Source organism: Oncorhynchus clarkii, chromosome 5, assembly GCF_045791955.1.
Source record: "Oncorhynchus clarkii lewisi isolate Uvic-CL-2024 chromosome 5, UVic_Ocla_1.0, whole genome shotgun sequence".
Taxonomy (NCBI): Eukaryota; Metazoa; Chordata; class Actinopteri; order Salmoniformes; family Salmonidae; genus Oncorhynchus; species Oncorhynchus clarkii.
Genome location: NC_092151.1, coordinates 36,043,677 through 36,067,154, shown reverse-complemented (window position 1 = coordinate 36,067,154; position 23,478 = coordinate 36,043,677). Strand labels below are relative to the sequence as shown.

Sequence of the window (23,478 nt, the reverse complement as noted above, 5' to 3'; positions counted from 1 at the left end):
AGAAAATCCAGATAATCATATTGTATGATTTTTAAGTACTTAATTTTCATTTTATTGCATGACATAAGTATTTGATCACCTACCAACCAGTAAGAATTCCGGCTCTCACAGACCTGTTAGTTTTTCTTTAAGAAGCCCTCCTGTTCTCCACTCATTGCCTGTATTAACTGCACCTGTTTGAACTAGTTACAGTGCCTTGCGAAAGTATTCGGCCCCCTTGAACTTTGAGACCTTTTGCCACATTTCAGGCTTCAAACATAAAGATATAAAACTGTATTTTTTTGTGAAGAATCAACAACAAGTTGGACACAATCATGAAGTGGAACGACATTTATTGGATATTTCAAACTTTTTTAACAAATCAATAACTGAAAAATTGGGCGTGCAAAATTATTCAGCCCCTTTACTTTCAGTGCAGCAAACTCAGTTTGCTCAAGTTCAGTGAGGATCTCTGAATTATCCAATGTTGACCTAAATGACTAATGATGATAAATACAATCCACCTGTGTGTAATCAAGTCTCCGTATAAATGCACCTGCACTGTGATAGTCTCAGAGGTCCGTTAAAAGCGCAGAGAGCATCATGAAGAACAAGGAACACACCAGGCAGGTCCGAGATACTGTTGTGAAGAAGTTTAAAGCCGGATTTGGATACAAAAAGATTTCCCAAGCTTTAAACATCCCAAGGAGCACTGTGCAAGCGATAATATTGAAATGGAAGGAGTATCAGACCACTGCAAATCTAACAAGACCTGGCCGTCCCTCTAAACTTTCAGCTCATACAAGGAGAAGACTGATCAGAGATGCAGCCAAGAGGCCCATGATCACTCTGGATGAACTGCAGAGATCTACAGCTGAGGTGGGAGACTCTGTCCATAGGACAACAATCAGTCGTATATTGCACAAATCTGGCCTTTATGGAAGTGTGGCAAGAAGAAAGCCATTTCTTAAAGATATCCATAAAAAGTGTTGTTTAAAGTTTGCCACAAGCCACCTGGGAGACACACCAAACATGTGGAAGAAGGTGCTCTGGTCAGATGAAACCAAAATTGAACTTTTTGGCAACAATGCAAAACGTTATGTTTGGCGTAAAAGCAACACAGCTGAACACACCATCCCCACTGTCAAACATGGTGGTGGCAGCATCATGGTTTGGGCCTGCTTTTCTTCAGCAGGGACAGGGAAGATGGTTAAAATTGATGGGAAGATGGATGGAGCCAAATACAGGACCATTCTGGAAGAAAACCTGATGGAGTCTGCAAAAGACCTGAGACTGGGTTGGAAGACAAATCTCTGTCAAGACAATGATCCAAAACATAAAGCAAAATCTACAATGGAATGGTTCAAAAATAAACATATCCAGGTGTGAGAATGGCCAAGTCAAAGTCCAGACCTGAATCCAATCGAGAATCTGTGGAAAGAACTGAAAACTGCTGTTCACAAATGCTCTCCATCCAACCTCACTGAGCTCGAGCTGTTTTGCAAGGAGGAATGGGAAAAAAATTCAGACTCTCAATGTGCAAAACTGATAGAGACATACCCCAAGCGACTTACAGCTGTAATCGCAGCAAAAGGTGGCGCTACAAAGTATTAACTTAAGGGGGCTGAATAATTTTGCACGCCCAATTTTTCAGTTTTTGATTTGTTAAAAAAGTTTGAAATATCCAATAAATGTCGTTCCACTTCATGATTGTGTCCCACTTGTTGTTGATTCTTCACACAAAAATACAGTTTTATATCTTTATGTTTGAAACCTGAAATGTGGCAAAAGGTCGCAAAGTTCAAGGGGGCCGAATACTTTCGCAAGGCACTGTACCTGTATAAAAGATACCTGTCCATCCACTCAATCAAACAGACTGCAACCTCTACACAATGGCCAAGACCAGAGAGCTGTGTAAGGACATCAGGGATAAAATTGTAGATGGGCTACAGGACAATAGGCAAGCAGCTTGGTGAGAAGGCAACAACTGTTGGCGCAAATATTAGAAAATGCAAGAAGTTCAAGATGACGGTCAATCACCCTCGGTCTGGGGCTCCATGCAAGATCTCACCTCGTGGGGCATCAATGATCACGAGGAAGGTGAGGGATCAGCCCAGAACTACATGGCAGGACCTGGTCAATGACCTGAATAGAGCTGGGACCACAGTCTCAAAGAAAACCATTAGTAACACACTACGCCATCATGGATTAAAATGCTGCAGCGCATGCAAGGTCCCCCTGCTCAAGCCAGCGCATGTCCAGGCCCGTCTGAAGTTTGCCAATGACCATCTGGATGATCCAGAGGAGGAATGGGAGAAGGTCATGTGGTCTGATTAGAAAAAAATAGAGCTTTTTGGTCTAAACTCCACTCGCCCTGTTTGGAGGAAGAAGAAGGATGAGTACAACCCCAAGAACACCATCCCAACCGTGAAGCATGGAGGTGGAAACATCATTCCTGCACAGGGGACAGGGCGACTGCACCGTATTGAGGGGAGGATGGAAGGGGCCATGTATCGCAAGATCCTGGCCAATAACCTCCTTCCCTCAGCAAGAGCATTGAAGATGGGTCGTGGCTGGGTCTTCCAGCATGAAACACACAACCTGAAACACACAGCCAGGGCAACTAAGGAGTGTCTCAGTAAGAAGCATCTCACGGTCCTGGAGTGTCCTAGCCATTCTCCAGACCTGAACCCAATAGAACATTTTTGGAGGGAGCTGAAAGTCCGTATTGCCCAGCGACAGCCCCGAAACCTGAAGGATCTGGAGCAGGTCTGAATGGAGGAGTGGGCCAAAATCCCTGCTGCAGTGTGTGCAAATCTGGTCAAGAACTACAGGAAACGTATGATCTCTGTAATTGCAAACAAAGGTTTCTGTACCAAATATTAAGTTCTGCTTTTCTGATGTATCAAATACTTATGTCATGCAATAAAATGCAAATTAATTACTTAAAAATCATACAATGTGATTTTCTGGATTTTTGTTTTAGATTCCGTCTCTCGCGGTTGAAGTGTACCTATGATAAAAATTACAGACCTCTACATGCTTTGTAAGTAGGAAAACCTGCAACATTGGTAGTGTATCAAATACTTGTTCTCCCCACTGTATAAGGGGAAGGGAAACAGGAGTTAACCATTTATGTTGAAGTAAGTAGTTTGCTAGTCTATAGTGATCTGTTTTACCTACTGTACGTACTGATGTTCTAACTTTGACCTGTATAGCTGCCAGTGTCAAATGTCAGCTGTTGAATGTTATCATTAACAGGCACACTAATAATGTATCTGTGACACTATGCGATTCTGTAGCAGCTGATGTTGTGACTTCCTGCAAGCCTCTCGGGCTGGTGTTTACAGGACAGAAGGTGCGGTGTGATTATTGTATAAGTGATTTTCTCTGCTTCTGTGCTGGAGGTGAAACTTGTATCAGACCAGATTTACTTTATCTGTGACTGCTCTTCTCTTTTATTCACCTTTAAAATCTCCATGTGACTTCATCCTCTTACCACTCACCATTAAGAAACACTTTACACTCCATCACTAATGATGCTCATTCAGAGAGAAGAACTTGCTTCCCTGTTGAGAGAGGCTTTGCATTCAGAGAGGGAAGGTCGGTTTGACTAAATGGCAGCAGGGACGTGGGAGTACTTGTTTAGTTTTGAGGGTAGTCACATAAGAGGCAGAGTTGCATGCTGTTGCTTTTGAGCAAAGGGGAGATTCAAGGATTCTGCGTGTCAAAGTCGGCATTGCTCAGTATATTTTATTTTATTTTATTATGATCTCTTTTAGTCTTCATTTGGACTAATCTTCCAAGAGTCCTTAATTAAACATTAAAATACAATTTACACAGGGAGCTTTGCAAAGAACATATTCGGCCCAAACTAAATGTACTAAAACTGGGAGTGCAATGCTCCCAGTGCAATTCAACCTCATGCCCAGTACACATAACTCTAGCTACATACTGTTTAGCACATGGGGATGTGTAAAACGTACTCATCAGCCTGAAGTGTCCCCACTTGCGCCAGCAAATAGGTAGCTTTTAGCTTGGCTCCGACTGGTAAGACGCTTCAGGAGAGTGGTCACGTGCTAGCAAGGCAGAGGTCCCGAATTCATGCCAGGTATGGGCTGAATCGTGAGGAGGTGGTACTCGCTAAGCAAGCAGCGTGGCGTCCTTTACACACGCCACTCAAAATAATGTAATAATGATTAATGCCCTTAGTAGGCACTTTCATCCAAAGCGACTATAAGTACAGGGACTGCATACAAAAATAGGATTATATGTTCTTTGCAAAGCTCCCTGTGTTACTTTGTCCAACAAAGACCCTTTGTGATTCTTTTGGGTGCAGCCTGTCAAAGGACACGTCTTGTTCCAATGTCAATGTGTCTCTGGCGAGAGAACAGTGTACCTCAGCAGTCATGCTGCTATTTCATCAACTACAGTTCACTACTCTGACCATGGGGAAAACAATCCTAACCTAAAATATACATGGCATTTTACTTACATTGTCATTTTTTCCATGACTGAAAATAGAATGGAGAGCTACAGCACAGTGGGATTTCAGACATTGCAACAGGGTCATAGCTCTCCACTTTTACTACTCCAACTCATCCCTGTCTTCTAATGTGTTCTATTACATAATTACAAAGCAGCTTTGTCTGTCTGAGAGGATGGCACAATTTGTCCATGTTCCCAGCTGGGGACAATAAAAGGCCATTCTAAAATCTGCAGTTTTCGGCGAGCGGTTCACTGATGTCAATGTTGAGAACAGAGTGTCCCAGGGTGGCGGTGGGGTTACGGTATGGGCAGGCATAAGCTATGGAGAACGAACACAATTGCGTTTTATTGATGGCAATTTGAACGCACATCGATACCGTGATGAGATCCTGAGGCCCATTGTCGTGCCATTCATCTGCCTCCATCACCTCATGTTTCAGCATGATAATGCACAGCCCCATGTCGCAAGGATCTGTACACAATTCCCGGAAGCTGAAAATGTCCCAGTTCTTCCATGGCCTGCGTACTCACCAGACATGTCACCCATTGAGCCTGTTTGGGATGCTCTGGATTAACATGTACAACAGCATGTTCCAGTTCCCACCAATATCCAGCAACTTCGCACAGCCAATAAAGAGTAGCTGGACAACATTCCACAGGCTACAATCAATAGACTGATCAACACAATGCGAAGGAGATGCGTTACACTGCATGAGGCAAATGGTGGTCACACCAGATACGGACTGGTTTTCTGATCCACGCCACTAGCTTTTTTAAAGGTATTTGTGACCAACAGATGCATATCTGTATTCCCAGTCATGTGAAATCCACAGATTAGGGCCTTATGAATTTATCTCAATTGACTGATTTCCTTAAATAAACTGTAACTCAGTAAAATCTTTGAAATTCTTGCATGTTGGTCAATGCTTTTTGTTCAATTACGTTGTCAAGAAGCAGGCCAACTCAAGAGCATCTGAAATTGATTGAAAGAAATAGACTGTATAGGAACATGCCCAACTAATGACCAAACCATGTATGATCTAATGTCATCTCCTATTTCAAGACTCTCAGTTTGATATAATAGAACATGTTGAAATGTTTCACCTTCAGACCTGGCTGAAAAATCACTGGAGAAGCATTATTGATCACAGAGCTCATTATATTAGGCCTGCTTGCTCATTCCTCTCCTGTATCTCCAGCACTCACCCCCTAATCCTTATGTCATGTTGCTGTGCTTAGTCACCTCACATCACGTGGAAGTTCTTATGACATATCAATTGTCACCTCAATTGTGAAACATCTGGCAGCACTTAGAGGGATCTCTCTCTTGGGTTCTCAGTTCCACCTTATGGACAAGAGCAGAGCTCAGATACCGATTGTGAGTAAACAGAACTTTCCTTCCCTCTGAGCAACCAGCAATGTGCAAATAATGACACAACCAGCAGAACCACTGCTTTGCAGTCATCAGAAGCAGAGGGTTAAGAATAAATGCTTTTATCCAGCCCAGCCAATTCACTTCAATTCACTCTGATTGAGAACATGATCTTGGTGGAAGGAGAATATTACTTCCCCCAATGCGACAGCGGGTTGATATATCCATGTGAACATTAGAGGTGTGAATGGAGTCATGAGAGATTGGAAATATTGAAATTGTAAATCAGATGATGTGAAAGGTGATTATTTCCGAGTCACGCGCTCAGATCATTTCCTATTTGATGGAAAACCTCTGTGAAAGGAGAAGAGTTGAATTCTGCTGCTGTCATTCACTCTGATGGGTCTTTTCAGAACAAACGGCTCTTTTTGAACATCTGTTTTTGTTGAACATTGAGAACCGAATCTCATTTGTGAAAGAGCTGTTCATTTGACTCTGATTGACATACTGTTACTACTGCTTAAGTTCTAAAAACATTCTCTGACGATTGTGATTCCTCACTCCAGGAACAATAGATAGTGAGGAGAGATACTTTTTATGGGCCACACACATTTTTACAGTGTGTTATTTTCTATTTTTTTTGCAAGCCATCTAATAATTGGGTCAGGTAAAACGTGTATTAACTCACACGTCACGATCTGACATAATGGCAGGCAACTTTGTAGACTTTACATTAGAGATTTGCAATTTTTAAGTACTACTGAACAAAGAGCTGATTGGGAGCCCGCTTGGGAGCCAAATTAACATCTCTTTTGCTGAACGGAGCCAAATGATACGACTCACTGGAAAGACTCGGAATGCCCATCACTGATTTACTCCCTCTGGCTGGTAAAAATAATGCATACAACCTTGTGTGCCATATGTCTTCCTGTGGAGCGTTCCATTTGCACATAATTAGCAGATTTCATTTTGACTGGGCCATTCTCTGTCTCCATGGAGGTCATGCATAGAATGAAAGATATGTGGAAAAGGTCTGTCTGACCCTGTCCTAAAGAAATAACTTTAACTAAGATTAGTAGTTAATACAGTTAATAGTCTTTTTCCTAAATTCACAGTTAATACTCTTTTCCTAAAATGTATTTATTTGTTCCTCTCAAGTTTTTCTTGGATAGCAGTAATTAGATTTTTCCAAAAATTACCCTGGTTATTGCATTCTTAAACACATGCAAATATTTTGTCACAGGTTCTGTGTGCTCAGAATAGTTGCCAATTTACTTTAGTTCCTCTTGCCAAGCCAAGTGCGAAGAATTAGCATTTCTACTTGTCTACACAATTATAAACCATAAGCAAAATATGGAGAAAGTTTTCATACCCTTCAACTTATTCCAAATGTGTTTGTGTTACAGCTGGCATTCAAAATTGATTAACAGATGTTTTTTTTCCTCGCCCATCGACACACAACACCCCATAATGACAGTGAATTTTTGGTTGTTGAAATATCTCATTTACATACAGTACCAATTTAACGTTTGGACACAACTACTCATTCCAGGTTTAAAAAAAACTATTTTCTACATTTGTAGAATAACAGCGTATACAGATTCTTCAAAGTAGCTACCCTTTGCCAGCTTTGCACACTCTTGCCATTCTCTCAACCAGCTTCACCTGGAATGCTTTTCCAACAGTCTTGAAGGAGTTCTCACATATCTTGAGCACTTGTTGGCTGCTTTTCCTTCGCTCTGCGGTTCAACTCATCCCAAACCATCTCAATTAGTTTGAGGTCAGGTGATTGTGGAGGCCAGGTCATCTGATGCAGCACACCATCACTCTCCTTCTTGGTCAAATAGACCTTACACAGTGTGGAGGTGTGTTAGATCATTGACCTGTTGAAAAACAAATGATAGTCCCACTAAGCGCAAACCAGATGGGATGGCATATTCCTGCAAAATGCTGTGGTAGCCATGTTAAATACATCGACAGTGCCTTGAATTCTAAATAAACACTGACAGTGTCACCAGCAAAGCCCCCCCACACCATCACACCTCCTCTTCCATGCTTCACGGTGGGAACCACACATGCAGAGATCATCCGTTCACCTATTCTGTGTCTCATAAAGACACGTGCATCTCAAAGTTTGGACTCGTCAGACCAAAGGACAGATTTCCACTGGTCTAATGTCCATTGCTTGAGTTTATTTGAGCTGCAACTTCTGAGGCTGGTAACTCTCTAATGAACTTATCCTCTGCAGCAGAGGTAACTCTGGGTCTTCCTTTCCTGTGGCGGTCCTCATGAGTGCCAGTTTCATCTTTGAGCTTGATGATTCTTGAAGTTGAAGTTGAAGTTCTTGAAATTTTCCGGATTGACTGACCTTCATGTCTTAAAGTAATGATGTACTGTAATTTCTCTTTGCTTATTTGAGCTGTTCTTGCCATAATATGGACTTGGTCTTTTACCAAATAGGGCTATCTTCTGTATACCACCCCTACCTTGACAAAACACAACTAATTGGCTCAAATGCATTAAGAAGGAAAGAAATTCCACAAATGTACTTTTAACAAGGCACACCTGTTAATTGAAATGCATTCCAGGGGACTACCTCATGAAACTGGATGAGAGAATGCCAAGAGTGTGCAAAGCTGTCATCAAGGCAAAGGGTGTCTACTTTGAAGAATCTCAAATATATTTTGATTTATCACTTGTTTGGTTACAACATGATTCCATATGTGTTATTTCATAGTTTTGATGTCTTCACTATTATTCTACAATGTAGAAAATACTAAAAATAAAGAAAAACCCTTGATTGAGTAGGTGTGTCCAAACTTTTGACTGGTACTGTATGTTACAGCGCTAATAAATATGTTTTAATGGAACCAAATGATCTGTTTCTAGTAAATCCCTTTTAAATGGCTAGATGGACTAGATGGGTTATATGGCCTACAGTATAGGTCAAATGTGATCATCTGCCTATAACCAGCCTGAGTAGGCCTATCACTCCATTCCTATTCTATTCAGAGTTTAGAGTAATTAATTGACTTAGAAATGAGCTAATATTAGGCTGGTTAATGCGATGCATGTCTGTTGAATTTGGAAAATCCCCCTGCACTCGGCCCCGGCCTACCTACTCAGCCAGTCAGGATCTGCTACTGCGTTGCGGCCATGCATACTGCACAGTTTTGACTAAATGATACGTGCTAAATAGTATATCACAATGAGTACATAGTATGTAATTTAAGTATGCCGTACGCTGGTATGGGTATTCGGACACATCAGTTTTTTGCGGCTTCATACTGAGTCTCCTCTGTAAAGGAATTCAAATCAATAGTGTGTCAGCTCTCCCTTTCTTAGTGTTTAAAGCAACAATCTACCACAATGTTTTAACTACACTCTTAGAAAAAAAGGGTTCCTGAAGGGTTCTTTGGCTGTCCTCATAGGAGAACACTTTTTGGTTCCACGTAGAAACCCTTTTGGGTTCTAGATAGCACCTTTCTTTCTAACAGTGTACAGTATTCAAACAACAGGGCTTCTGTTTCTGTGCCATGTTTGTCTTAGTGGTAATTGTACCCCGACATGGAACATGGCACTGAACGCCAACCTGGGTATCCATCACCTGGTATAAAGATGGACATACAGTATCACGCCATGTTGTGTGAAGTGGAGACACGACATGGTGTAATTACCAGTGCTTTTTTTTTTTCCAAAAACACGGACTCATCCAACTGCAGACATGAAACCCTGTTTGAAGTGTGCTGTGCTGGCTCCATTTCACCAGGATCTTGTCTGTTGCTGTGCTAAAGTGAAGTGTTCTGATCAGTTTCACTATAATAGCTTGTATAACGGCCTGAACCTGGAACCTGATATATACGAACCTGACACAGAGCACTAGAAACCAAGTTTGATGCAATACAACCCAAACAATGTTTGGAAATATGCTTATAGAATGTGTGTACTGATGAAGTTCCTGTTCCAACTGAAGTGACCCACTAACTGTAAAGCTTATGGAAAAATCTTTAGTTTAGACCTACCAAAAACTATAAATCATGTTTCCAGCCACCTAACATTGCACTAAATGAAGCTGCTCTTTATCAGAACTCATAACTTGTTTCTGAGTTTACCATTCCAGAGAATGGTAAGGGCTCCTCCCCATGGTATTAAAAGGTACTACCACATATTTATTCCCTATAAAGGATTTAACATTTCAAGGTTTGAATCTCCCAACTCTGTGAAATGTTTATTTGATTATTTGACTTGTATTTACCATGCTGAACCATGAATCATGAATGACCTGGTGTACTGAGGAGGCACAGGAGTAAATAACTGCATTATCCACGTAGAGATGAATGTTACAGGTTTTAACAGACCAATATTATTTACATAACTTGTGAAGAGAACAGGGCCCAAATTTGTCCCCTGCGGCACACCTTTTGCAATATTGAGGAAACTAGATTTGATACCGTCAGTAAGCACACATTGTGTTCTGTCAGTTAGATAGTTCTTGAACCAATTGCATTTCAGACAACCTTTGAACAAGTAATAAATGGCCAACCGTGTCAAATGCCTTCAACGGGTCAATAAATAAGGCAGGACAATGATTTTTATAGTCTAAACTATAGCACATCATCTAAGACACGTGTAGCTGCTGAAACAGTGCTATGACCCGGTCTAAAACCAGATTGGTGCGCATTAAAAACAGAATGAGAAGTTTAAAAAGTTCTAAGTTGAGAGTTGGCCAGAGACGAACATTTTGGCAAGGCAAGATAGCTTGGAAATTGGACAGTTGTTATCCAAGTCAGAAGGATCTCCGTCTTTGTGTAGGGGGAGGACTTGTGCTGTTTTCCAGATCTTAGGGATAACCCCGGAAACAACTGTCAAGTTAAAAATATAGGTTAATGATTCTGCAATAAGTGGGACAGAAAGCTGCAGCAAAAAAGGATCAAGCATTTCACTACACCCACAATAATCTTCTAAACCCTGCCTACCCTGGGGCGGCAGGACCAGAAGGTTGCAAGTTCAAACCCCCGAGCTGACTAGGTACAAATCTGTCGTTCTGCCCCTGAACATGAAATAACCCACTGTTCCTAGGCTGTCATTGAAAATAAGAATTTGTTCTTAACTGACTTGCCTAGTAAAATAAATAAACATGTGTAATGTGACAAATCCATTTTGAAGTGAGTCAGCCCCAGTGTATTTGTTTAACATCAATCTTCAATAAGGCACTTAGTACATCATAGACATCAAATGGTTGAAATGAAAATGAGGAATGCATATCTGGGAATGTATCGTTCTCTGCAACCTGGCTCGCGGTGAGTAATGGACTCCCTCGGCTGGAATCAAAGTTTGCAGAAGCTAGATGGCCTGCTGAGGCAAAGTGGTTATTAAAATAAATCACCACAAATGTCCATCTTATCTGTTATGGGACCAGAGGCTGTCATAACCTGCTGGGGAAATGAGGGATTGGAGTTTTGTTTCAGAGATTTGACTACCTTGCAGAAGGCAGTTGGATTCCCACCATTAGTAGAATCACAGTTCAGTAATTATGTCGATTTTAATTTTCTAACCAGGGATAGACATCTATTTCTTAAGCGTCTGAAGGACTGCCAGTCAGACATAGAATCAGTCAGCCTAGCCTTAACCCAAGCTAAATGTATCTTCTGAAATGTCTCTGATAGTTAATGAACCAGGCATTAGCTCTATCCCTTCCCCTTAGTTTCTTGAACGGATCAGGCTTATCTGTAATAGAGTTGAGCAAAGAAGTAAAAAAATGTAGGGCCGATCCAAGTCTGAGATATCTGACACAACCTTCCATTCATACAATCCCAGATCAGAAAATAATTGTTGCCTATAATTTATCTTTGTAATAATACAAGAGTGAGATATAGGTAGCTTTGCATCTCTTATGCAGGCAACGAGACAATGGCCACTAATTACCAAAAGTTCCATTTGGGGCATTTGTCAAAATAATATCTAAAAGAGTAGATTTTTCAGGGTGTTTAAAGTTGGGGCGGGTTGGTTAATTTATCAACTGAGTTATATCTGCATTTAGCTAAATCTCTTTCAGCCTATCAGAAGCTGGCATTTAAACATTTAAGTTGTCCTTTGTACATATGGCAACACATCCACCAACTGTCAGATCTAAAAAAAAACATAACCAGCCAGATACACATTCGGCATAGTCTTATTAAGTTTCAGATATTACCAGAATGTCCATGTTGGCTTAAGAAGCAAGAGTTGAAACTTCTGGCATGCCGCAGCTGAGGGATTTCAGATCAGACGGAGTCTCGAATACAAGCATAGACCTACTTTGCTCAGTTGGTAACCCCTTATCTGAAAATTCCACAGGGCTAGTTTGAATTGTTACAGATACAAGATTGGATGGATTAAAACAAGTGGATTAAAGTGGATTGTGGATTAAAAGTGGATTAAAACAAGTCAATGAGTTTCAACTGTTCTGCCTTATTATTATTCGACCATGCTGGTCATTTATGAACATTTGAACATCTTGGCCATGTTCTGTTATAATCTCCACCCAGCACAGCCAGAAGAGGACTGGCCACCCCACATAGCCTGGCTCCTCTCTAGGTTTCTTCCTAGGTTTTGGCCTTTCTAGGGAGTTTTTCCTAGCCACCATGCTTCTACACCTGCATTGCTTGCTGTTTGGGGTTTTAGGCTGGGTTTCTGTACAGCACTTTGAGATATCAGCTGATGTACAAAGGGCTATATAAAAAATAAATTTGAATGAGGGTCACCTGTTGCGGGCCTGCGGTAGAATGAGAATGCGGATCATTTATGGTTGGGATTACCTGAGTGAAAGTCTCAGCGCAGCCTTGAAATGTGAGGACAGGGTCTAGGCACAATGATGATGACATACTTTGCCTTCCAAATCAGACTAACATCCAATTAAGGTAATTGAATCAAATGACTCAGAGCTGACTCAACGAACAAGCCATCCAAACTAATTCATTAAATGGACTTCAAACAGTAAGAGATGAAGATGGCTTTCTGCTGAGATGGGGGTTGGGAGGCAGAGGTTCAAAAGGTCCATCTTTTATGCTTCCTGAGATGCGGCAACAGGGGATCAATAAAGAGAATGCAAGCAGGTGTAAAATGTCACCTGTCTTTGGTTTAATCAGTTTTACAAACTGTGAAAAAAGGCATCATGGTCAGTCTAAAATGCTCTGGCTACAGAAGAGCAGAGGATATTGAGAGACCTTTAAGCAAAGGAAACATAAGATAGTAGAGGCACCAATGGTGTTGTTGCAGAGTGAAGTCATCGCTGAACGATGTCCTAGATGTTCAACGTCCTACTCTCCACATAGCTCCAGCAGGATTTTGCGGTAATCTCCAGATGTGTCTCCCTAAACAATACAGAAACACTCAGATTACATCAAAATAACAGAAAGAAATGGGCACAAATCTAACTTTTACTGAGACAAACCATTACTTCATCTCTCGTGACCAGGGTCTCACCTTGATGAAGGAATGGAGAGTCTTGCCGTACGCTTTCAAGAACTCGGTCTTGATGTCCAACATGTCAATCTCGGCCCGGGCCACCATGATTCTAATCAGTACGCTGTCTGTAGTTCCCAGACCCTGAAAAGACAGGAGGGAAGGAGCGGTCAACATTCTGATGAATTCAGTCTGATAACCCACAAGTGTAAACAGATATAACACACCTCCATGGGATGTTTGTTAAAAAAAAGTCTCAATTTCAAAATCTTTACCTTCATGGATTTATATAACCGCTCTGCAAAGAATGCTGGCTTGTTTTTAAGGCATTTCACTGCAAAAAAAAAAAAATCAGATTGATACATCAGGCATGATAGCTCAACAAGCTTAAGTTTAGCTTATTTTCATCAGAACTGATTGGACTCTGTCTTATCAGTCTTCGGTACATTATTACAAGAGGCACTGAAACAAATTGGATCCGTCTGACCTATTGCCAGAAAGACATTCTCCAGAGAGCCAGACATCTCCCTCTTAATGCTGTCCTCGATGTCCCTCCCAGAGATCTTCTGATACTCCTTAAACACTGAGACAATGAGGTGAGAGAGAGAGAGATATGGAATCAATCATACTGTTGTAGTGAGTAAGAAGCACATGACATAATGTTGGTTCCTGAAATAACCAGAACAGGTCAGCAGAACAGTGTTTGTGCATTAAATTTTGTGCCAAAGTCAGTGTGGAAGTAAGTATCTTAACTGAAGAGAAGTGTAAAGCGTAATAAACAAACAAACAAGTACACTGTGAGAAGGTCACTTCTGGTGATGTGTAACTTGTTACTCTGATCTTAAACGTGAGTCTCAACAGAAATGTAAAAATATCTCTTATTTTATTATTATAAAATATTTTGGGAGTGTACCACTGGGGCGACGGTGGTGTACACCGTTGGTGTACCGCTGCTAAATGAATATACACTGAAATATTTTTGTGGGGACAGTACCTTGGAGTAGGTGATTTCTGTTCCTCACACAGAGCACAGTGAGGAACTTGACTTCATCTGTTCCCCAACGAGCCTCCCCAGCCTCGTAGATATCCTGAGAACCCACGACAAAAGTACTTCACAAACCCAAACAGAAAATCTCCCAATACTGACTGTTTTGGGACATATTTGATGTGAGATTAGGTTTTAAAAAACTATGTCTAAAGTTGATCTTACTGTTCATCTTCCTAACCGTGGGGTGATCCTGATACCCCAGCATGTGCTACTATGCAAGATAGACAGAGCCAGGTCACCTCCTCTCTGGGTCCATATTCTCACCTTAGCATCCTTCACAGCCTGGGCCTCATCCACAGTGTTGCTCTCATCTCGCCCCGCCTGTCAGTCACAGGACAGACACAGAGGCCATGTTAGCAAAGAGTCAGACAATGACATGACCATTACCTGGCCATAAGAGGCCTCTAAAAACTACAAACATCCATTATGTGTTAAATTGTACCCAAGTGATGAAGTGAAGGGGGAGTGACTATTTCCTTTACAACAATTCATGTACTGTAGTTCGGTTGGCTTTCCTTTGATTGTTGGAATATGAAGGTCAACCAGGTGTGTATTCAGAGAGTTCAATATTGTCACGGTCTATTCTCACCGTGAGCAAAGAGACCAGAACCCTCTGGAACATTCCGGAAGTATCACCATCGATATCTTCCTCCAGGTTCTTTTCATAATCTGTCATCACACACGATTAAGCAAAAAGTAGGAGTTAAGAATGACCTTAGACCCAGTGATCTGACTCTGCAATTATAACACACAACACTTGAAACGGTTTGTGAACACCCTGTCAAACGCTATGGCCGGCAACAAAAGTTGAATATTGCTCTATAGTAGACACTAATAAATCATTCATATCATGCATTGTGTTCATGTTGTGTGATTCATTGTTTGCCCGTACACTCTCAAGAGGGCGAGACACTGATATCCTAGATCAGATTTCCTCTTCATATACAGTGATCAATACTAAAGTATTGACTTGTACCATACATCGTATGCGATACCTCTTCTACAGGTGGAGACTCAATACATGGCACAGAAAGGCTGTGTACTGTGTAGCTACTACCTTTGATGTACACCGCTGTGATGGCTCTAATTTCAGCGTTCGTCCTTGAGGCAAGGATATCAATGAGAGCAGCCTCCTCTGTTCCAGCACCCTAGCATTCAGTAAAATAGAGATGTGGAGAGCTATGTAAGTACCTCAAAGAGTAGTGTGATGCAACACATTTATGGGTTGTGGATGAGGTGAATAGCCCAATACAATGTCAATAGATATTGAAAAGCGTTACAGTATTGAAAGCATTACATCAATCCCCATTGTGATGGTGTCTCTAGCAGTAATAACCTCTGACCTTCATAGCGTTCCTCAGCTCGTAGGCATCATACACAGGAGCGGTCATCAGGAGGCCCAGCACCACGTTCTCAAAGTTCCCCGTCAGCTCTCCCTGCAGATCATCGGTCAGGTCCTACAGGGACAGAGACACAGACATTTAAAATGGGCCCCGACTGACACAATCTCCTGCCTAGTGCTCAAGTAAGCATACACTACTTCTCTCATTACACTCGTATCTCAGAGGTGATAAACAAGGCTTTCAAAATGTTTAATCTGTCAGACTAAATGCTTCAGACATTCCAGATACGAGTCTGCTTCCAGAAGGGCGTGGCTGCGAAAGAGCTGTCCACAGAAGGTTTGTAGTAGACACATTTAGCTTCTTCATGAGCCTGCCTGTGGGCGTCCCCGTGCACTGTATGACTCACTGTTTCTGACCAGGAGGATTCCACTAGCAATCTTTGTCCTTCCCTGTGGCAAGCTTCCTCATTCATGGGACCTTTTAGATAACTTTATCAATGATTTATTGTATGCCAGACTGTGCCAGCTCCTATCTAACAGTGTCAATAGAGTAGACATTGATCAGACTTCCCTTTTAGTTTTAAATGTAGAGTTTAGTTGTCGTTTAACATGGGGCCTGTCATTCTATAGTCTCCTGTGTCCTGACTGACATTGGTCTTCAATTAAAATCAGGTTAACCTCAACCCTCATGTAGACAAGCTTCTCTCTATTCTCTGAAACACATAACCATCTTTGTGTAAGAGTTAATGATCAACCTGAGGCACCAACTGTCTGCACAATGTTACCAATAACACCAGACACCACCACACCCATAAAAACACACACACACAAAGCCACACACCAGAAGGGTATACTATAACACATCAATAAGTTAGCCAGCTAAAATTAAAAAAAAATAGCCAGAAATATTTGTTGATTTTCCACTTCATTAAGAAAGCAAAACTTAGACATGTGTTTTTGGTTGTTGAGTCAATTAGAGAATGCCCATTTCAAGCTTATCTTCAAATTTTTTAAAAGTTATTTCAGAATATTTAGGCCAGTTAGCTGGCTAACTCCATGATCCTGCTTTGTAGTATATCCATCCATGACTGATCACATGATAAATATAACCATTTACACAACCCCTGCATTCTCCTGTCACTATGAACTATTAAATACACACCCCCCCATTACTGGAGCTGGTGGTGTTTAGATTTTGGAAGGTTTTGAGAATAGTCTGATAATTCAAACGGTGATATGAGAAATGTCATAAGACAGGCATAAGTCAGTAGAACACTTACCTTCCCCACGGTCTGCTTGTAAGCCTCCTTGATGCGTTGCCTCTGAGCAATGCTACGACGTGCCAGGACCTCAATGACAGCTGCCTCGTCTGTGCCTATAAGAAACCATCACAGGGTTACATTACTGTATACCTTCACATTATACTGATCCATTAGGTAAAATAACTTGCTGTTGATAAAACAGCATCAATCACCATTGAAATATCCTAAATATCTCCCCGATATCACACAGTTACAAAGAACTAAGCCAGATTTCAACCTGGATGTTGAACAGACACACTTCTGGCTTCCAAAGCTTCTCTCTCACCCTGGAAAAACCCTGGTCCCACAGGCACAGTTGGTTCTCAGTGTATGTGCCATCTGCTTCTAATGCATCTCACACTAGAATCAGGTGAAACCTATTACGTCTAGCTAACAGCATCAGCATTCCCAAATGTGGAGCTAAGATTCGCCCATTCAGAAACAAATTGCACAGGCTGTATACTATCTTGTAGGCTTGTGTTTAACGGCGTGTAACTTGTTTTCTTACAATGCTCATTGTATTTTCTGCGTTGTATCCCTACAGCATAGACGTGTATAAAGCATAGACACCAAATATAACACAGGTGCAAAGATTATGCAATCCTACAGTAACTTTTGACTAGAACAGGAGAAAGGCTAAAATAATTATGAAAATGGAGGGGGGAAAAAAAAGAAAAAAGATGAGTCAAGTATACTGGAGAAGGAAAGAAATCACTCCCAGGCCACACAGAGGAATGAATGAGGTCTTAGAAATGGAAAGTAACTACAGTTTTGTGTAGAGGGCCTGTAGAGAGTTCTAGAATAATTACAACTGATGTGAAAGTACTGGTAGCATACTGTTCAACAGGAAGGTATTTTTGAAGCTTTCATTGAAAGGAAAGACATACAACTATTTTAGAATGAAGACCTATTTATCAGTAGAAAGGGGATCCTACCATACTCATCCAAAATTGTTTTCTATTAATTGTTCATAGAAACAAACAGCTAGTCATCGCTTAGAATGTTGGGATCACTCACCAGCCCCCTTCATGGCTCCTCTCAGTCTGTTTACATCCTCCTCTACCTTGAAGCCAGCCGCTTCAGTTACAGTTCCTCGGTTGCCAATCTGCAGTGGCAAATATTAAAATGGCATACATATAACTCCCTATGAATTCAGCAGCTGGCATTTATCCAGTCACTATCCAACACTATTTGGATATTGTACTTTGAGTTGTAGGCTATCGCCCTCAAACTCAACTCTGGACCTTGAAGTAATTTCTTCATTGTTCACCTCTATTCAGTAAATGATTTTGACCTGGGACACCAGGTGTGTGTAATAACAGAAAACCAGCAGGCTCTGGACCTCGTAGGGTAAGAGTTGAGTACCCCTGGGCTATAGGTACACACATGCACAAACATACACATCTCAACAGATCTGTGTGTGTTTGTTCAGTAACAGCAACGCGCATTTATTATGTGCAGTATAGGTGTAGCCTATGTCAGACTGCCTCAGTAGTATACTGTGGCTGCTACTTTCAAAAAGCTATCTCGTCTGTGCTGTCAGTAGGATTACAGCAGTACAAATTTAATTGGACAATTTCATTGGTAGAGTACATCATACATGTTTTATGCAAGCTACAATGAACATACTGTTGATAAGTAAATCCTTTCCAATACTAAGCAACGAAAGCAAACAAATGTAAATCTGATCATGCAAATGTATGAAAATGTTGAGCACTACAATCATTTAGTTCACTCACACTACAGTAGACACGTTTGGGAGCTGAGACTTACCGCTGCCATTATGCCAGTGAGATAGAGTTTCCAAACGTGAGCAAGAGAGATGGGAAAAGCTATCGAAAGAAAAAACGTTATATTATTTCCCAGGATGGTTAATAAACGCACATGCAGCATTTTTCCTGAGATGCGCATTATATTACCATTATCCATACAATACCTCTGACCCCTGAGTAACAGATACAGATGGGCTGACGAAACATAGACCATCTACATACATTTGTCAATTCCCACTTTGGTCAGTTGATCAAAAGCAAATGGTCCTGTTGCTACATTACCTAAACCAGCTCTGTAGAGAATAACAATGTGGTGGGCTTTCACAGTAGGAAAGACTGGGTTAAATACTCATTACCCTCATTAATGTTTCATTACCACACACACACACACACACACAAGCTTTTTTTCCAACTCAAAAAAAAAATCAACTCTACCAACAGAAACAATTAGCCGACAACACTTCCCCCAAAATCCAAATCAGACAAAATACATCTCTGGTCAGAGCTTATTTACTTCATGGTGTCACTCAATATAGTTTATGTCGTTAATGATTATATTAATAGGAGACAGCATCTTTATAGTCCGGGGTGTTGTCCCTTTTAGTGTTCCTTTTAGTCCAGGGGTGTTGTCCATATTGTGCCTCTTCATTAGCCAAGGATGACAACTCATTCAGAAATGTACTGTCTACATCTGCTCAGTTTGGGGTGGAAATACCTGGCACAAGAAGAACCCTTTTGACCCCTGCCTCTGTCACACTGCCATATCAAAACATTACTAGATCTAAAGTCACACCTTACTGAATCACTTTTTACATCAATAGGCCTCAATATTAGTAACCTACATTAGCCCACTAAAGTAAATGCAATCAATGAAATGCAGTTTTCAAAGTAACAACTGCGCAGACTCTACAAACCTTTGGTAAATATGGAGACATTGTTACGCAACACAGTTCTTATAGTTAATTGTTAGTTTCCAAGTTGCCCCGCTTGTGATTGTAACTTATGGCCCAATTCAATAAGTATATAGTTTGCAGGAGGCGATGTATGTCTGTCTGCTGGCGGCCAGCAACGGAATAATAACTTTTGAAGTTTATTTTCTGTTCGAGACACACCCTTGAATGTGTCAGATAGTAGGTATTCTAAAGCTTCTAGCTAAAAACAACACAATACACATCGAGCCTATATTTCTCGTTTAACCTCAACCTATAAAATTACATAAAAATGTTTACTTACCCTATAGACAGTAAAAACGACCTATCTTTTCAAATGAGGAAGACCGAAAGGAAGCTCTCTTCTGCGAACGTCGGCCGTTAAAATGCAACACAGTGGATGGCATAAAGACGAGTTTTCGGTCCCACCCCTTTGTGGTTACACTAGGGCAGGCTACATTATATTTTACAGTGAAGAACACACACACACTCTCTCTCTCTCTCTCTCTCTTTTAATTTAAAAAAAAATGTTTTACAATTCTTAATTGCGATTGCAGATAATTGTGATTTGTGTACCATATTGTTTGTTCTCTCTCTCTCCACCACAAACTTATTGATTGTATTATTATGCTTCAAGAGGAAAATAGCCTGTTATCCCATTCTCATATTCTAGTATACTAATGAAAAAAGTTAATTAAATGAATTCATTTGAGAGATGCTCCCTAGTGGCTGCTCACCCGCGCCCCCGCCAGTCAATGCCACCAGTGTGCCCCCCTCACTACAGACCTCATGACTACAGATCCCATGACTCCACTGCAGTAAAGCTGTAGGCTAAGGGCTGTAAGCAGGCAGCTGCTGATATGTTGGTGTGGTCGAAGTAGCCGAAGCGTGTATATCTTGCGTACATCTAACATATACTAACTGACTAGCTAGCTATATCTTATCTATATTTTCTAAGGGAGCTATCAAACCAAACTGAGATCGAAAGTAGCTACAATTGGTACATTTTCGGAATTACCATTTCCTGTCATTTTGATAGGCATTTCCTGTTGCGAAATAGCTAGGTAGCGGTTCGTGGCAGTAAGCTAGCTGACGTTGGCTAATTGGTAGCCTAGCTGGCTAGATGATGAATTGTAGCATACTTGGAAATAATCATTATTTGCTGAACGACATTGAATATGGAAGGATCGTGTAATATTGGCACGTTTTACCGGGGATATATTACAACGGACATAATTTTTACAGAATAACCTTAGCTACATGAAATGTCATAACGTTAAGATAACCGCGGAGATGGAGGGACCCACAACCCCCTGAATAGCTGCACTGATGGAGAAATGTCCTCCTCCAAGATGAGCAAGTCGAATACTGCACAAGGTTTAGCGGAATTATATTAGCGTCTATTCTCTATCTATTCTATCTATCTCTTATCTCTATAGCTATATTAGTCTGTCAAGCCAATGGGAGACTGGTTATTCGGTCATAGCTCATAATTGACAGCTAACGTTAGCTGCTGGTGAAGAAATCACTGCTGTTTTTGGCATCTGCAAACAACAAGACTGGCTTTGTCAGACAAACCTTAGGCCTTGTCCAGAAAACAAAGTTAATTTGGGAAACTGACATCGCTGGAAATAAGGACATTTGAGCTTTCTGCATCGTCATTTGAGCATTCTGCGTCGTTTTGATTGAAGTGAGGATAATATTTCCTCATCATCTGACTGATAGTTATCATGAGGAAGTTCTTTGATTCATCTCGTCGGGAGTTGGTCAGTTCAGGACCTGGTTCTGGAGGAGGTAGCAGTGGATCCAGCCATGTAGGTGGCAATTTAATTGGACGTTCATGTACCATAGGGCGGCACCAAGTCACTATTGAAGAAACAGTGGCCGAAGGTGAGTGAGATGGAGGAATTGAGGCTTGTCTTTTGGAAATGTTTAGATGCCCATGCTGACTGAGAACATGAAATGTGACATTTCAGTCAGACCGCAAACTGCCACAATGTTTGAACATTGATCAGTCATTACCAGTCAGGTAGCTGCTACACGCATGATGACATTCAGTAGTGCTTAAGCCAGAGGCAGGCCTAGGTTTCAGAATGATATGGCTACATTACAGTAGGCTATGTCATTGGCAGACACACACGTTTGTCAATTTTTCACTCAATGCCATGATGTAATCCTATTCCTGACATTTGAATATCGGACACACCCAGCCCAATTACCATTTCAATGTAGGTGGATAAGCAATTCAAATGTGCCATGCTGTTTATAGTTTTCCTGTTTTGATGATCAAGTGTAAGGGCTGCTGCCTGACAGTGATTTATCTGTCTCGTGACTGACAGCTCTTTCGTTGTTTGAGCAGCAGCTTAATTTGGTAAATCTGTTGGCAGGAAATCCCCTTACATATGAGGCGCTGATTAAATGTACTCAGGGACAGTCTGTTTTGGGTGTTGTATGGTTTATTAAAATGTGTGACCATGGACATGAGAAGAGGCTCATTTTCAGGTACTGAAGAGCACTGAGAGATGTCTGGGGTGTGGATGTATCTGTAGGCCTACTCTTAAACTAAAGTCCATCGGGGACATTAAACCTGGTATCTGTGTCCTTTTGACAACCCAAGACCATACAGATCAAGTTGCTGATCGTTTGGATATCACTTGGGTACTTGGTAGTGAAGTCCAAAGAACCTGCAGATAATGCCTTGATGTGAGGAAGTTATGTAATATTAGGCTAATCCCTGACTCCCTGTGCAAATGGTAAAATCACCTCTCAAAACAGTATATTTTTCACCTTAAGCAGCCATCTTGTTAAAGTTTATGTAAATGTAATCAGTTCTTGAAATGAAATAATTCAAGAATAGAAAAATGAAATAGCCTTTAAAAATGCCAAATGCCTAGCCTAAATAAACACAATATACATTACAATAATTGCACAATATACATTACAATAATTGCACATCTCAATTCTCAAATTTATCCCATACCCTGGTACCATACAACCGTACCATTTTGTATCATACACTTGAATGAAAGGTATACACCTGATTTTCTTAACCTGCTACTCTATATCCCCAGGTGAGTATGTGGCTATATGCATGTTAATGTGAGTGTGTAGAGAGATATGAGTGCTGCATGCTGGGAAATTGCAGTGCCTGCATTATCCTGCTCAGTAGAGTCATTTGTGTGGATTGTTTTCACTGGTAGGGTAATGATGTAGCCCTGACATCTTGCAAAAGTAGTTTACTTTGCACAACCTTCTTCTTAAAGACTGCAATTTTGCTCTAACAACCTCGGTTCATCATGACAATAATGGACCTATCACTTTTTCACATTCAACGCTTTTGTTGGTTTCGAAGGCAAATTGCATCTCATGATTTCTGCCTATTCTGTCCATCCTTCTGAAGCGCTGCTTTGCGGTGTACACTGTTCAGGAATCGAGTCTAAAACATGCTGAATAGAGAGAGAGTCAGTGTCTTGCACATTGTTGAAGTAGCCTATCCCTGCCCCAGTCTTATTTCAGCAACTTGCACTGCAACACTGTATAGATCTCAGTACACTGCAGTTTCAACACACTGAAATTGAACACCAGTATGGTATAACATATAGCCTAGATAGGTTATCAACATTAGCTAAAGACAGTGGATTCCATGCTAAGACCATTAGGCTAGACAGGCCTTCAGTTTCCCTGGGGCAATGCCATCATGGAGGCTTGAGTTGCACTGAAAGTCAGGAATTAAACATGATGCCACTAAGGCAGTTGGCAAAAGATGACTAATGATGCTGTTATGGATGCTACTCCAGGGTTTCT

General features: G+C 41.1%; 2 protein-coding genes across 10 annotated transcripts in view; one reads left to right on the top strand and one right to left on the bottom strand.

The window, feature by feature from the left end:
• Nucleotides 1–12,936: 12,936 nt before the first annotated feature.
• Nucleotides 12,937–20,147, bottom strand: LOC139408730 (annexin A4-like). The gene is made up of 13 exons (XM_071152982.1): nt 19,979–20,147; nt 18,747–18,805; nt 17,991–18,078; nt 16,953–17,047; nt 15,674–15,787; nt 15,388–15,478; nt 14,920–14,999; nt 14,595–14,651; nt 14,277–14,370; nt 13,770–13,865; nt 13,558–13,616; nt 13,304–13,426; nt 12,937–13,191 (listed from the first exon to the last, which is right to left on the bottom strand). The coding sequence occupies exons 2-13, from the start codon at nt 18,753–18,755 to the stop codon at nt 13,138–13,140; spliced, it is 960 nt and encodes a 319-aa protein (XP_071009083.1). The 5' UTR covers nt 18,756–18,805; nt 19,979–20,147; the 3' UTR covers nt 12,937–13,137.
• Nucleotides 20,148–20,501: 354 nt separating this feature from the next.
• The window catches only part of LOC139408729 (AP2-associated protein kinase 1-like), a 33,574-nt gene continuing 30,597 nt past the window's right edge, over nt 20,502–23,478 (top strand). For 7 of the 9 annotated variants that reach the window (XM_071152978.1, XM_071152975.1, XM_071152974.1 and 4 more), the window contains exon 1: nt 21,106–21,564. In XM_071152978.1, the coding sequence (XP_071009079.1) occupies nt 21,405–21,564 (160 nt within the window). In that variant the 5' untranslated portion in view covers nt 21,106–21,404. Of the gene's footprint in view, nt 21,565–23,478 lie in introns of all 9 variants that reach the window. The other 2 variants (XM_071152976.1, XM_071152979.1) reach the window with 2 other exon arrangements.

Bases quoted from the DNA above. Each gene is read 5' to 3' on its own strand.
- LOC139408730 (XM_071152982.1), bottom strand. The intron at 17,048-17,990 runs GTGAGTGATCCC...GGTTTCTTATAG, and splicing joins AGGAGCCATGAAGGGGGCTG to GCACAGACGAGGCAGCTGTC. The intron at 14,652-14,919 runs GTGAGAATAGAC...TGTGACTGACAG, and splicing joins TTCTGGTCTCTTTGCTCACG to GCGGGGCGAGATGAGAGCAA.